The 16,273-nt window shown below is 38.0% G+C and overlaps 1 protein-coding gene across 1 annotated transcript; it reads left to right on the top strand.

The window, feature by feature from the left end:
- Positions 1-3,742: 3,742 nt before the first annotated feature.
- On the top strand, positions 3,743-15,872 carry IL21 (interleukin 21). Its single transcript, XM_060013202.1, has 6 exons — positions 3,743-3,920; positions 8,869-9,041; positions 9,150-9,185; positions 13,657-13,812; positions 15,685-15,762; positions 15,849-15,872. The coding sequence occupies exons 1-6, from the start codon at positions 3,743-3,745 to the stop codon at positions 15,870-15,872; spliced, it is 645 nt and encodes a 214-aa protein (XP_059869185.1).
- Positions 15,873-16,273: the final 401 nt, after the last annotated feature.

Below are 16,273 nucleotides of genomic sequence, written 5' to 3'. Positions count from 1 at the left end.
TATATCTGGAGAAAGCCATAATTCAAAAAGATACATGCACCCCAATGTTCATTGCAGCACTATTTACAATAGCGAGGACATGGGAGCAACCTAAATCTCCATCAACAGAGGAATGGATAAAGAAGATGTGGTACATATATACAATGGGATATTACTCAGCCATTAAAAGAATGACACAATGCCATTTGTAGTGACATGGATGGACCTAGAGGTTGTCATACTGAGTGAAGTAAGTCAGACAGAGAAAGACAAATATCATATGATATCACTTATATGTTGAATCTAAAAAAATGGTACAAATGAACTTATTTACAAAACAGAAAGAGAGTCACAGATGTAGAAAACAAACTTATCATTACCGGGGGTGGGAAAGGGGGGAGGGATAAATTGGGAGATTGGGATTGACATATACACACTACTACATATAAAATAGATAACTAATAAGAACCTACTGTATAGCACAGGGAACTCTACTCAATACTCTGTAATGACCTACATGAGGAAAGAATCTAAAAAAGAATGGATATAAGTATATGTATAACTGATTCACTTTGCTGAACAGCAGAAACTAACACAACATTGTAAATCAACTATACTCCAATAAAAAGTAAAAATAAATAAATAAAAATAAATGTTGACCTGAACACTAACCCCATTAAAAATTATTCTCTGAACATAGTAGCAAGGATCAAAGCAGTCATTCTGAGGCCTGGATGAAAATCAAGTCAAGGGCAGGAGTCCCTCATCCCTGTCATGCCATTAAAGCTTCCAGGTGATACATACACAGATGGCAGAAGTAACAGACAACTTTTTTTAAATACACTGACATGCCCTGTGATGACTTAACTGTGGATATACCAAAACACTGAGGCTTCCATCTCTTAATTTCATGAAGATTTAATTTTAGTTGGCTCTCTTTGTAAGCACGTTTCTTTTGTCTTCCTCTGTACTGATTGCCCCCTCAGTGTCTATTTTAAAGTTGTGGAAGCTAACTGGAGCAGAAGATGAGTGTTCTGATGTTTTCATTACCGTGAGAAGGCTTGAAAAACATGGCAAATGAACAATAATTGATTAAATACATGTAACTAACTTAATCACATTTTGGCCATTAAGTTGTCAAGATAGCTGATTTTCCTGATTGACTTTGTCTGTGCTATTCATGATCCAAATGATTGCAAGCGTTTATTCACTTCTTTCTCTCTTCCTGTATGGGTATAAAATGCCAGAAAATTATTACACTTAGTGTAATAAAAAGTCAAATCTTACACTGGACCAGGTTGGGTAAAATAAAAGACAGGCAATTGGATATTCCAACCCAGATTGGAAGCTGATTATTTAATTAACTCTGACAACATATACATTTACATTCTGGATACCACCAAGAATAATTCTGCAAAAGGACTCCTCACCTCTCTCCAAATCCACATGTCAGAAGCATCACCATGGCGGTTTAATCCCATTATGGGGTCTCACGAACTGCAGAGGCTATTCTGTTATAACCCAATGGCCTTGGCACCAGTGGCAGTTTCCTTATATGGAGAGAAATGGTCAAGCTCTGCAAACAGTTGTCCTCCAATCACTTCAACTTTGCTGTGCCTTGATTTCCTCATCTGTAAGGAGGGATAATCATAGTACCTCATCTCACGTTGGTGCTTTAAATGAGATAATGTCTGTAAAGCACTTAACTATATAAGTGTTTGCTCTAATAATTATTAGTATTAGTATCTTTTCGACTGGTCCAAGGTCTTTTCCCAGAGATCCCCTTTATTAGTGACAGAAGTGGCTCTCAGGTGTAACTATTTTTCAGTTTAAAGGCTGATTTCAGGGCAACCTTTGAGTCCACTGAGCAAATCTCAGAGACTGTTTTCCTGTTGTCCACTTTGTTAATCAGTCAATTTTGATTATAGAGCTACCGTGTACATGGAGAATCCATATTTGAAGACTCTAAGTAAAATAAAACACTCAGCACTAAAAGTGTAGCAAACACAATCGACAACTGATGGCTCGGATGCCATGTTAGGATTCTGCAGTGCTTTGTCCCCTTGGGTGTGGTATAAGATTAGACTTATATAGTAATTATATATCATATCCAACTTTGTTCTGAAACGATGGTATTCAGGTGCCATGAATCCAGTGATGTGTGGGCCACTGTTTATAAACGAAATCATTTTCAACCATACATGTATTATTCATACTTTCAAAAAAGTATGTAACTAGTCTTGTGATGAATTAAATGCAAATTCATTTAAAAGTACTCCTAAATTCATAGTGACTCATTGGCATTAGGATTTCTCAAGCAAGAGGAAGACTAAACCAATTTCTACCATTTATTATTATGGAAGGAGAGACATTTTTGATATCCAATAGGAGCTTATGTCATAAAACATAAGATTCTCAGATCCAGTAACATAAAAACAAAATCTCTGTATGGCAAAAGACACCACAGAGAAAATACTTTAAACATGTTTAACATATCTTTAAGAGAAAAAGAGCCTTTACAGGTAAGAAACAACCCAATAGATGGGCAAAGAATATGAACAAGGCTTTTCACAGAAGAAAACAAAAAACCACTGATAATAGAGATATGAAATATGCCAAACTTAATTATTGATCAAAGAAAGGCAAATCAGTGATAGGATACTAATTTTTTTTTGCCTTTTTTTTTTGCCTTAGCATAATGGCAAACATCTAAAATATTCACAATATAAAGTGTTTATGAGGGACTTCCCTGGAGGCACAGTGGATAAGACTGCGTGCTCCCAGTGCAGGGGGCCTGGGTTTGATACCTGGTCAGGGAACTAGATCCCACATGCATGCCGTAACTGAGAGTTCACATGCCACAACTAAGAAGCTGGCGAGCTGCAACTAAGGAGCCCACCTGCTGCAACTAAGACCCGATGCAACCAATTAATTAATTAATTTAAAAAAATGAATAAAGTATTTATTAAAAAATGTGTTTGTGAGAATGGAGTGGGAAAGGAGACTCTTTTGCTGGTGGGAATATAAACTGGTATGACAGGTCAGAGGGCAATTTGGCAGTTTCTATCAAATTTTTAAAAGGATGTAATCTTTCCACTCAGGACGTGAAATGTGGGATATGTACCTAAAAGAAATATAGTTCACATATGCTAAAGACATAGATGTTTAAGGATGTTCACTGCAGCACTGTTTGTAGGAGATAAAAATTGGAAACACTCTAAATGTCTATCAGCAGGGTTATAAATAGATAAATCATAATACAGCCATACAATGGAATATCAATCTATCTATTTAAATGAGATAGCCCTGTGTGAGTACTGTATGGATTGCTGTCTCTGATATATTGTTGAGTGAAAAAGGAAAGTTGTAGAATATGTATGGTAAGATTAAATTTTTATGTAAAAACACATTTTTTCTATGTCTATATCTTTATATTTGTTTTTCTATACTTCTTTACGTCCATTTATAATTCTACTTCCTTCAATATGTATGTATCTATATCTATGCCTCTCTGTTGTTCTAAGTACATAGGAAAAGAGTCTATAACGATACTTTGTAAACTCTCAAGTGTGCCCCCAGCAAGTGAAAATTAGGGAAGAAAAGAGAGCAATTTAAAATTTTGCTTTTTACTTTACACAATTATATGTTCTTTGAATTCTTTGTTTTATGACACACATGTATTAGTTTTGTAAATACAACGATGAAAAGTAGTGATTTTCCAAAAAATGATCCTCATCCCTAGAAACAGAAATAACTGTCCAGAATGAGGGTGGCATTCAATCTGCAGACTCCTCTCTCTGAGATCCTGATGCCGCCCCTTGGAGAACATGGGGAGGAGGTTCCTATGAATGAGGAACTCAGCAGACAACTTAGGAAGAGGACACAGCAAAGGCCAATGGTGTACTCCTTTATTTTCATGACCATGTGTTGGGAGCTGCAAGGTCAAGACAGAAGATGTTTTTAGCAGCCCCTCACCCTAGGGAAGGAAACAGGTGCAGGCCTTGAGTCCAGTGGAACGTGTCACATCTCGTGCTGTGGGGTCAGGATGGAACTTGGGTGGACAGTTTGGATCTTCTGGTTCTTTTTCTCCATCCTTTATGCCTGATGGTCGTGGAATGATGGACATCTGATCTCTAGCCTCATTGATGGGTGTCATAGTTGTCTACAGACAAGCCACCTGTTTGAATACCTTTGGCATGTCAGAGTGGCACATATTATAATAACATATATCACTCTAAACACCGGAGACCTCTCTTTGCAGAGTTTGCCAGGCAGGACATCTAATCCTACCCATGAGTGGCCAAAGCAAGTGAAAGCAGAAAGGGAGTATTTGACACCCAGTGGTCACAAGGAAGAGCTGTATAGACAGGGCAGAAGAGTTGGGTGCAGAGAGTGACCAGCACTGTTTTAGACCTGGCACATCTTTCCCCATGACCTAGCAGCATTCATTTTCAGACTTCAGCCCCTCCTTCCCTTTATTCCTCTCACCTTCAGTCTGCTCTCCCTGCTGGAAGCCTTCCTTCAGTGCCCTGGCCTCCTTCCTACACTGACCAGGGGGTCTATAAGCACAGTCCATTCGAGAAATTCTTGAAATATGTCCACGAATCCCCTCGGGTGGGTGACTAAAGTTTCATGCTTTCATGGTGACGACCTGGGTTATCTTCCTGGAAAGAAGGCATCTAGCAGAACCCAACACCTCACTCCAAGGTACCAAATAAACATGGCAGCTAAGTAAAAGCAGGGTGCTTACTACACAAGTGTAACTTCAGCCAGACTGCTGTCCCTTCACTTGTCCTGTACAGAAAGTTTGGAGCTGTCGCTCTTGTGCACAGTGCTGTGGACGTGCTGAAGGAGCGTGGATCGCACTGCCCTTCACAGAAGTCTCTGGAACCTAGAAAACAAAAATAGCAGCTGCCTGATATTTCCTTGGAGAAGAGAATGAAATTTAAGGTTTTCTTCTTCCCACAAACATAAACACAACAATTTGCAAATAATTTCAGGAGGCTCATGGAGGCCAAGATGAGCTGCCCTGTGATAATGGGGAGGGGCCAGGGGAGGAGCAGTACCACCAGGGTTTTTGAAATCTGAGCTCAGATAAGCCATGTGTAAAAATAAGAAAGAGTTTGTTTTTTTTTCATTCTTTCTGCCTTCCTCCCTCGTCCCCCTTTTCTCCTTTCTTAGGAATAAATCCTTTATCCTAGTCTTGTTCTTTACCTGGATGTAACTAGATGCTGTTGAGACTTAAGTGTGACACTTCCAGACAAAATAGTCAGTTCCGGTACACTGTGACATACACTTTTCTAAAAATCAACTACACTATATAAAATCGCACAATAACAACCACAGAGCTTATGGGGGAAATGGGATTAGGGGCACAACACTAAAACTTTGTCAGTGACACATTAAAAAGATGACAGGAACCTAATAAAAAAGACAGCAGTCTTACACATGTTAAATGGTTAAGAAACACATAAATACTACAATAAATATGGCATTTTACCTAGAAAAAGACCTGAAGTTTGTTCGTGGAGGTTGCAGCTACCAGCTATTGAGAAATGGCAACAGAGGGTTCCCAGGATGGAACACCAGATGTGGACAGGTGGGGCTCATCACACACTCAGTAAACTGAGGTGACTGGTGGGTGTTTGAGGTGTGTGTACATTTTGTACATTCTTATACGGCTCGGTTCGGTTGGATGCAGGATTCTGCATTCACCTAGTACTTCTTGCAGACAAAATCGCATATAAGGAAACACAAAGTTCTTGTTATACTCACATTGTGCCCTGGTATCTTAGTCACAGTGAAATAAATTCTCATTTTCCTTACAAGTGTTAACGGCAGGACTGACTGAATCTAAATAATAAAAAAGATTATAATTTAAAGAGTAAAAATACATTAACACCCCAATGAAATGATGCTGCAAAGGTAGCAATAAAGTTAGTATTTCTAAGCAGAATACATAACTCAAGTAAATCTGAGCCCTTTACTCCCACCCTAAGTTCCATCTCAACACAGTGATAAATTCAAGTGCAATGCAAATTGGGCTGCATAACTTTGAAACACACTGTCACTCCTGAGCAAGCCTTCTCAGTGCCAGGAAGAAGCTGTTATAATACACCAAGACTTTCAGGAAAGTCCTCATTATATATTCTTCTCCCTAATATCCCATACCCCATGGTAGTTACACTAATCTTACTTCCCTCTCTTCTTCATGATTCCTTGTCCCCACTACCTGCACCCTCCAAAGCCCAACAAACCAAATTCCAGCCTTTACTAGTTCTCTCCTTATCACCCTTTCCTCTTTCCCACCCTTCTTCCAAGAGTAAAAATTCCATACCTAGGTGTGTAATGTTCCTACAGCTACTGTAACAAATTACCACAAAATCAGTGGCTTAAAACAACACAAATTCGTTATTATACAGTTCTGGATTTCAGAAGTCCAAAATGAGCTTAATGGGGCTAAAACTGAGGTGTTAGCTGCATTCTTTCTGGAGGCTCTAGGGAAGAACCTGTTCCCCATCTTCCCCAGCTTCTAGAGGCTACCTATATTCTTTGGCTTCTAGCCCCATATCACTCAGACCTCGGCTTCTGGCATCACATCTTCTTTGACTCTGACACTCCTGCCTTCCTCTTATAAGGACCCTTGTGATTATATTGGGCCACACGGATAACTCAGGAGAATCTGATTATCTCAGGATCCTTAATTTAATCACATCTGTAAAGTCCCTTTTGTCACCTGTGATGGTAACATATTCACGGGTTCCAGGGATGAGGTTGTGTACATCTTTGGGGTGCCATTATTACTCAGCCTACTATACCAGCAGTGATATTCAAAATGCTTAACAACTGAAATGCCACTTAAAGCAGGGGATCTGACTCAGAAAGCTCTTGGGTCCTAAGGCTACAGTGGGACCTTGGAGATCCTGGCGTGCTGGCTGATGGATTGCAGAGGGCTGGGAGGTCTCAGGGAGCAACTGGGGTATCTAGGGTGGTAGTGAGGCACTCCAGAGTCGGGATGAGTGATTCTCTCTAAGCAGCACCAAAGACCATTGACCTTTTCATGACCAGCAGAGGAACACCCTTGTATTTTGGATGACCTGCCCATGTTCTTCCTTCCAGGGATCCATTAGAGTCTCCAGGCTTCTATAAATTCTCCTCTCTACCCTCATCCACGGTCAGCACACAAATCTTCTGGGATTTTATTGTGTGCTGTACTTGGCCCTTTTACTTGGAATGTCTATTTAAGCCTCATCACACCCTATGATTAGATTCTATACTTACCTTCTTTTTGCAATAACATATCCAGGGTCATATGTACAATTAATTGTTATGGCCTGGATTTGAATTCAAGCACTTTGCTTTAGAAATTGAGCTCTTGAACACTGTGGTTAGTGTCTTCAAGGAGACTCACATCTCTCTAGCAGAAACAGAAAGCATGCACAAAGGTGATGCAGGCAATCTTGAGGTGCCAACTGGCAACCCCAAGTCCATATGTATTTCATGGGTTTACACATGAACCCTCCCCTATGGAATTTAATGATTATAGGGAGGACTTCTTGATACCTTTATTTTATGGTAAAAAGATACCTTGATACCTTTATTTTATGGTAAAAAGATTACAAACAACCTTCAAAGCAAATCAAGTCCAAAGTCCAATTTATCTTAGCCAGATAACATTTTAGAAAAAAGTATGGCTGTAAGCTTGTGATGAAACAGATGAAGAAATAAATGGATAAACAAAATCTATAGTCAAGAGTTTTATTTGTAAGGCCTAGTTGACTAGCTACAATACTACTTCTATGTTTCTGGAATATCGTATTCAGCTTTCTCAAATGAGTGAAGAGTAGCAGGGAGAGGAGAAGCAGCAGAGAGGAGGATGATAAAACCACTTCTGGACTTTGAGCTTTTTATTAACCTCTATCTGTCATAGTTAGAAATGTGTTGTTCATACCCAGAGAAAATAATAAGTAACACCACCCGAAGAGAAAAAGAGTCACTTATGGGTATTTTTGGATTTTGCTGTTTGAAATAAAATTTTGGTTTAGAGAGGAATGAGTATTAGCACTTTTCATTCATTTAACTGATGCGTTATATAGAAGAGATAGACATTACAGAGTTTCTTTTTTTTCTTTCTTTTGAATGAAGGTAGAGTGAGATCTTGATTGGGGGATAAGACGATATGTATAAATCAGATTGTTAAGTAAAATGTTAGAAGCTGAGATTAATGTTACTTAAAGATGCTTTGGAGAAGAGTTGGAGCACATTCTACTTTAAACCATTTAACCTGATTAAGAACCTAAAATATTCTTGCTAATTTGGAAAATACCCCTGATATTTAAAATTTCCTAAAAGGCAGCTCTCCTCCTACCTTTATGATGGAATACTGGACGATTTCAGTCAAAAAGCCTAGTTACTACCACAAGAAAAAATCCTGCAAGAAAGCACATGTTGCCACTTTACTCATTATTGAAGTGCCCTTATGACTGTCAGGGAGAACAGGTAAGATGCCAGGGAGGCACAGAAGGAGACATCAAAGTATTTTGTTTACTTCTTTGAAGTCTTGTAGTAGCTTTTATTTACTGTGCACACTTCTTGATTCATGCTGAAAATTGGAATTCACCCATTTCTCTCTTTTTCCTGTCTAAGATGCAGATGGGGCACATTTCGTTGACTCCATCAATCCCTGCCCCCGCGCATTAGCACATGCACACGTATACCTAGCCAGCGGAAAAGAAAAAAGAGTTACTCACATTCATCCATTTTACAAAGATTTCCAGGCTGCAATGGGAGGGCTTTATCTCTCCCTGAAGGATGAATAAATAGATAGCTTTACTGACAGCCTGTTCACAAACTGAGGTGAAAACTGAGACCAAGGTCTTGCTCTACTAGCACTTACGAGATCCAGACCTGGCAACATGGAGAGAATAGTCATCTGCCTGATGGTCCTCTTCTCAGGGACAGTGGCCCATAAATCAAGCTTCCAAGGGCAAGATCGCCTCTTGATTAGACTGCGTCAACTTATAGATATTGTTGATCAGCTGAAAAACTATGTGAATGACTTGGTAAGGCCATATTTGTCACAAAAAAGTTTAAATAATATTCTTCAATTACTATAAAAGGAGCTTTTTGACTTATATAAATAACTCAGAACTAATTTTCTTTTGCTCTAGGACCCTGAATTTCTGCCAGCTCCAGAAGATGTAAAGGTAAGACCAGTTGAATTTATTTGTGAAAATAAATTTGACATGTTTTAAAATCAAATTAAGAGAGGCATTAACATGACTATTTAGAAATATACTTAATTTCCATGAATTTCGGGGTTTAATAATTGGTAAAACAGTTATTTCTATTTTGCTCAAATATTCATTGGTTCACCAACAAGCCAACCAATAAAACACTACATACCTTACAAGATATACTTTTATCTCCAAATATCTCTAAGAGTATTCTCAAGTAGTATTGTTGAGATAGAATACAAAACTAGAAAATAAATCTACACTATGATCCTTTGCTGAACAATGACCAACTAATTACATTTTAAGAATCCTTGTGCGTGAAAGTTCTTGAGCCTCTTTGTAAACCTATGTATGAAATATAGACGCATACCACAGAAGCAGAATTCACCTTTTAATAACTAGAAAGGAAGAAAGAAAGAGAAAAAAAGAAAGAAAGGGAGGAAAGAAGAAAGGGAGACAAAGAGAGAAAGGAAGGAATAAAAAAAGAAGGGAAGAAAGAAAGAAGGAATACATTATAGCACGGCATGGAAGAATGGTAGTGTGGAAATCAAGGCCATCCTTTAGAATATAATTCCCATGTACCTTGGTCTCAATGAGTCTTGTCTTTGGCCTTCGGTGAGGTCTTTTGAAAGGATGGTTTACAACAAGTCATCCTGTTCTCTTAAGCCATTTAAATCCATTAGGTCCCAGGAAGAAGAGGCCTATCCTAGCGTACAGTTCAAGTGTGCTATGTGCTGATCTTTTCCTTGGTAACTTCGATCTAGTCTTCAGGTTTGGTACCCTGAGGATATAAACACAACTGGGGGAAATGTTTTCAGTGTCACAGACCTTTAACTGCATAAATTAGAATAACTATAAAAGTGTTACCAGTAATTAGGACACTACAAAGGGGAGACTTAGGAAGATACATTGCAAAGAAAACAATTATCGTAAATGACTATGTGTAGAAGTTTAGAAAGTGAATGAGTCACAACTATTGCTTTTCTCTAAAATTCACTCTCTAGCTCTGAACCTAACCACTCTCATTTACTAGGTCCTTTTCTAATAAGCAATACCTAAAATGAAAGTAGCACATTCAGCTCATTGGAAAGACTTTTCCAACAAGTAAGACTATTTCTTAATGCCCTAATTATCAAAACGTATCTTTTTTAGCATCTCATGCCTTTTGTCTAACTGCTGTGGTTAGAGTCCTTTGGGGAGATTCTTAGCTCAGTCTCTAACTTTCCAAGTTAGATATCCCACTTTCTAACTTGAGTTGATCCAGTGGGTACTTCCTTTATATCCTTTGTTAAAGAGAGATCTTTTTTATCTTATAATGACAGGATTTTGTCTCAGTGACACTGTATCTATCTGATAATCTGATCAAGCAATGCTGGCTATGATACAAGTGAATAATGGTATTACTAAGATCTTTAAGCTATGCTGGCAGGCAAACCCAGGAGAGAAGAAAATAGTTCAAGGCCACAGTAGCATTATATCAAGTTTTTCAGGGCTAGCATCAAAGCAGAGTCTATAAAGAGTTAAAAAGATTAACAAGTTTAATGAAAATAAGTTCATTTAAATGTTGCATATAAATGTTGATATATAGTGATCATCTAAGGTTGCTAATTGGCCTCACCGGGCATCTTTCTTTCTCTTTCTAATCATACAATCAGTAGTCTTCATCTGGTGGTGATTTTGCCCTCTGAGAACATTTGGCATTGTCTGGAAAAATTTCTAGTTGGCACAATTGTGTGTGTGGGGTTTCCATTGGCATCTAGTAGGTAGAGGCCAGGGATGCTACTAAACATTCTAGAATGCACAGGACAGTCCTGACAACCAAGAATTATCCATCTGAAAATGTCAACAGTGCCACTGTTGAGGAACCCTGATATAAACCTAGTTTGTATGCAGGACAAAGGTAATTTTACCCAGTTAGCAAGACTTCGTAGTGTGAATGGCCAGGGCTTTCTTTGCAAAAAAAAAAAAAAAAAAAAAAAGAAAAAAAGAAAGAAATGTTAAGTAGGTCAAAAATAAATTGTAAGGAAGCAAATATTTTCAAATATTCAATTGCAAATCAACAAAGCCAAGTGCACCCCCTTGCAAAAGCAGCACTTGACTAGCTAAAAAGAGTGGTTTGTTACTCTTGCTTTTGATTTCCTTACTGCTGCCTCGATTCTGCAGAACTAATGTAGGACGGATAACTCCTCATGTTTCCAGGTGTTAAAGGATGAGGGAAACAAAGCCTTGCCCTCTGAGTCTGCAAGGCACAGCAAAGCAAAACAGTGGCTCTGCTCCCAGATGGTAGTGCTGCACGTGAACTCGGGGTCATCCTGAGTGACAGGGCACCTAAGCTGCCTGAATCGAAGTTAATCTCTCTACTCCTCTTCTCAACACATCCTTAAGGCAGTTTAGCAGAACAGCTCCTTTGCTTCTTTTCCTTATTGAGGCTGCCTTTACTGTGCATCTGAAGCCAAATCCAGCAGGTATTCGTCCTGGACCACAGATTGCCAGGGATAGCTCTGCTGCTTGCAGAAAGCACAAAGAAAAATTCCAATGTCTATTGACACAGGTGAACAAGGAAGGGCAGGAGAGAAAGCACAGCCCCATCAATACAGGCACTGGTGTCCAGATGCCATTCAGAGGTTTTCAGAAAGGCTTTCTCAGGTGCAAAATCTTTGCTTGCTTGTGTTGACCACTCTTGGCGATACCTGTCTCAAGGGAGTTCATTTGGTAGGCCCCTATAGTTCTTTGGAACCTAATTTTCTTTCAACATCCACATGTAAATGTTAACTCAGCAAAATGGGTCTCTGTGAGAAATGCTGGTTTCTCAGATCATCACGGATGAAACAGTTAGTGTTTTCAGTTTCAGCTGGAAAATTTACCTCTTTAAATATGAATATTATTTTTTTCCAGTAAGTTAAGCCGGTTGTGGTCAAAAAGAAGAGAAAAGAAAAAACTTCAACAAACATGAACATGTGGTTTTCAAGGAAAAAAAAGTGCTATAATTAACATTTATATATAGTTTCTATTAAATAAGCATTTTGGCAAACATATGTAAAGGACACTATCTCGCCCTTATGAGAGGCAAGCTGCTCTGATATAAGGAAACCAGATAAGCTGGTTCTCGGCTTGTGGCCACGTATGCAAAGCAAACCTGATGGGGTTGTGTCTTAAAGATGCATGTTATTAATCAACATTCATAATGGGTAAGCATATAGGTTGGAAAATGCAAAGCAGGCCAGATGCTATTTTCAGCTGATTGTCATGGGAAGACTCACGTAGTATTGTTGTATATAGGACGGCCCTTGTAGGAACTGAGAAAAATTGAGGCTTCTGTATACATGGCGGTAACTTCCATATACACCGGTGAAATGAAGATATAGCAACTTTAGGGCGGTGGATAGCATCATATACAGACATTTGCTGAAAGAAAAAAGTAACCTGGATACAAGTTCTTAGATCAGCATTAAAATGTTTCCAACAAACCAGTATAAATTTTGTTCTTCCAATCAATTCCATTTCATTTTCAGCTCAATTTCTAACATTTTGACTTATTCACTAGTCACTGGTTATTTGATTAAAGCAAGAGTCAAGTTTTTGATCCTTGATCTGCCCACTTCTCCATGCTCTGAGACATTACTCTTATGTTCTAAGGGACAGTCTTCCTGCCCATTGCGGGGGAGGCATGTCTCAAATTCTGTTCCTTGACTGCTTGATTCAGGCAGATCCCACCCTAATGGACTTGAGAGTGTGAATAGGATTTTAGAAAAGTCACGCATGGTCTACAGCAGGTGTACTGAATCTTAGGCGTGGAATGTGCCATCAGAGGTAGGCACCCACTTCCTTTCCCCAAAGGAGGGGCTTTAACTCACTTACTTCATTTGTCCACTCCACAAATATTTGTTGAGCACTCACTAGCAACAAGACACTATGCCAGGCATTGTACAGGATAAGGTGCTGCTCAAGACATGTGTGTCATTGTTAGATACTCCTACGTACATTGCAGAGAGAAACAAAAGACAAATGAAACGATTCTTAATCAGACTACAGCGTAACTCACTCAAAGCTGCCACCAGTCACAATGTCTCTTAGAGCCTCATAATTCATAAAGTGTGTTCTAAAACCAAACTAACTCTCCCTTATGAAATACCAAGTCCTGCCCAACACCCAGACCTCAAAATGACATTAGGAATAAAGAACCGTGGCAAAGCAAAGCTCCCTCTTCTTGTCTGTGAGACAGGAAAATGTCCTCTCTCCCCTAACACGGGGAAATTTTATATCACAAGAGTCTGCTCTTTAGCCCAAAGATTAAGTAGGACATGAAATCATTCCTCATTTGTCTGCTAAAATAAATGTGACCCAAGACACTGCAGTAGAAGTAGGAAAAGAGGATTGGGAAGGTCATTTTTACTTTCTGAATAACTTTCATTAACATCTATACAAATTATTTCTCTTTCAGAGACACTGTGAGCGGTCGGCTTTTTCATGTTTTCAGAAGATCCAACTAAAGTCAGCAAATACCGGAGACAATGAAAAGATAATTAATGTATTAACTAAACAGCTGAAGAGGAAACTACCTCCCACAAATGCAGGGAAAAGACAGAAACATAAACTGGTAAGACTGTCATTTGTCATCTAACTTATTTGTACTTATTAACTATATCTATTACATCACGCACACACACACACACACACACACACACACACACACACACACACACACACAGCCAGAGCCTCCAGTGCCTTCCTTCCAGTTACATGTTATACCTTATCATATAGAGTGTGTTTTGAGAAGCAAAGTCACCACTTCTCAGTCCACAAACTTGAAAGCGTCCAGAAATCCAATTAGAATTTGCTAACAGCCCCTGGTAGCTGGAATAATTAATATAGCTTTCAAGGTGAGGAAGTCATTAGGCAGAGAATTCAATTGTGACTTAAGAGTTAAAATATATTCTGCTCTCATTATATGATCACATATAACTTGTATCCTTATTAACAGGAGCTAGATCCCAGTTTTCCTGAAAGAAAAGAGGTAGCCTACAAGACACCAGGATAAATCTCAAACATTGCCTTCCTCTTTTAAAGAATATTATTACTGTCCTGTACAACTGCAGAGTCAGTACTACATTTGAATGGGTAGACCCCATTATTTGGCTGGGGAATTTCAATAATCCCTAGTTTTGTGGTCCCTGAGAACCTCTTGTATATTTCCTCTTACGCCAACTCATGAGCAATGCAGATAATCTCATGAGTAATTCAGGCATTAATCAAAACCAGTGGATAAACACATAAGATAAATTACTAGAAATTTTTCTATCAGTTCTCTCTCCTCTAAGGAATTTCACATGTGATTCAAATGAAATCTTAATTACAATATCAAAATGATATTTATTTCCTTTGATTGCTTGACCAGGTTGCAATGTGAAAAGTATCCCTCTAAAACTTTCCTCAAAGAAGAAAAGAGTTGAGCATGTCTTTGAAACCCAATATCAAAGACCATAAAATGGTAATATTGGCACTGAACATAGAATTATCCAGTTAAGCACCTTCATTTGATAGATGGGAAAGTGAGACCAAGGATATAAAGTGACTTGTCCCAAGCTCCACGAATATTAAGTGCCAGAATGAGAATTAGAACTTATATCTCTTATCTTTCAGTCAAATATCTCTCACCACAACATCAAACCGGCATTAGAGATGCTAAACAGCAAGCAATGGCCTGCTGTTTGGTATCTCAACAGGAATAAGGGTAAAGAATATAAACCAAGGATTTTTAAAAAAGAGAAATATAAGTGGGCAATGCACATGTGAAGAATTGTTTAATCTCTTCATAATCAAATAAATGCAAGTTAAGATAGGAAATCCTATTTTTTTCAATTAAAATTTTTAACAATGCACAATAATGGTAAGAATGTTCTATGTGAATAGAGGTAAAAGTTTTATAACGTATATCAAAAGCCTTAAATTTTTTTATCCCTTTAATTTAGTAATTCTACTTTTAGTAATTTATCGAATAAAATAAAGATGTACATGAAAAATTACTCAGAGATGTCCATTGCAGTATTGAATACAACAGTGAAAAGTCAGAAGCAATCTACATGCCCCAAAATAGTAATACTTCAATCCTATGTAGGAATACAAAGCAAACATTATGGGATATATTTTTGAAGAATATTTAATATGTAGGAAATGCTTGTGTTATGTTGTGTTGAAACAAAGGCAAATTAATAGCCAGTGTAAATAACACAAATGCAAAGAAAAAATTACTGGGAGGATACATATCAAAACACTGCAGTGGTCATCTCTAATGATGGGATTACAAGTGATTTTTCTCATTGTTATTTTCTGAACAACTTTATGTGCTTCTCAAAGTTTTTCAGTGAACATGATTTATGTCTCTAATTGGAAAACATAAAATTTGAATGAACATTTTATTAAATAGGAAAAAAGCTTTAAAGAAGATTATTACTCTTTCATTGATTTCTAGACATGTCCTTCATGTGATTCTTATGAGAAAAAACCACCCAAAGAATTCCTAGAAAGACTAAAATCACTCATCCAAAAGGTATATAACTTAAATTATATTTGACTTTCATCTTTATTCAGATTGCTTCTTATGTTGAGGTTACTCATGGTATTCTATTTCCACAGATGATTCATCAGCATCTCTCCTAGAACACACGGAATATGAAGGTTCCTAAAGATCTCACTTGAAGCTGGACACTATATTTCATACTCTAACACAGTAGTGAAACTCAGTTCTTGGTATTCCAAATGGAGGAGTACAATATATTAGTGATGGGGGAAAAAACTCAGATAAGTGTTCAAGGTCAGGATTATTCCTCCAAAATCACTATGCAATACTTCAGTTTGATCCACATGCTCTGTGTTTGGTCAACTTGAAAAAACTTCCTACTAAATTCAAGTCTGATTTCCTGTGTTATAGATTTCTATGACCTCTAAAGTTTTTACTTTATCTTACTGCCAACTATGCCATTTCTTGGAGAAGCTTAAAAATTTTAACCAAAAATACAGTTTGGGAATTTATTGATTAACCTTGATCTTGATTATGACAA

The sequence above is a fragment of the Delphinus delphis genome, chromosome 5, assembly GCF_949987515.2.
Source record: "Delphinus delphis chromosome 5, mDelDel1.2, whole genome shotgun sequence".
NCBI lineage: Eukaryota > Metazoa > Chordata > Mammalia > Artiodactyla > Delphinidae > Delphinus > Delphinus delphis.
The sequence above is the reverse complement of the archived record's forward strand: the minus strand, read 5'-3'. Positions and strand labels throughout refer to the sequence as shown.

Coding starts and splice junctions, on each gene's coding strand:
- IL21 (XM_060013202.1), top strand. CDS start 3,743: ATGAGGGTGGCATTCAATCTGCAGACTCCTCTCTCTGAGATCCTGATG. Junction 3,921..8,868: donor CATGTGTTGGGAGCTGCAAG/GTCAAGACAGAA, acceptor TTGCTCTACTAG/CACTTACGAGATCCAGACCT. Junction 9,186..13,656: donor CAGCTCCAGAAGATGTAAAG/GTAAGACCAGTT, acceptor TTTCTCTTTCAG/AGACACTGTGAGCGGTCGGC.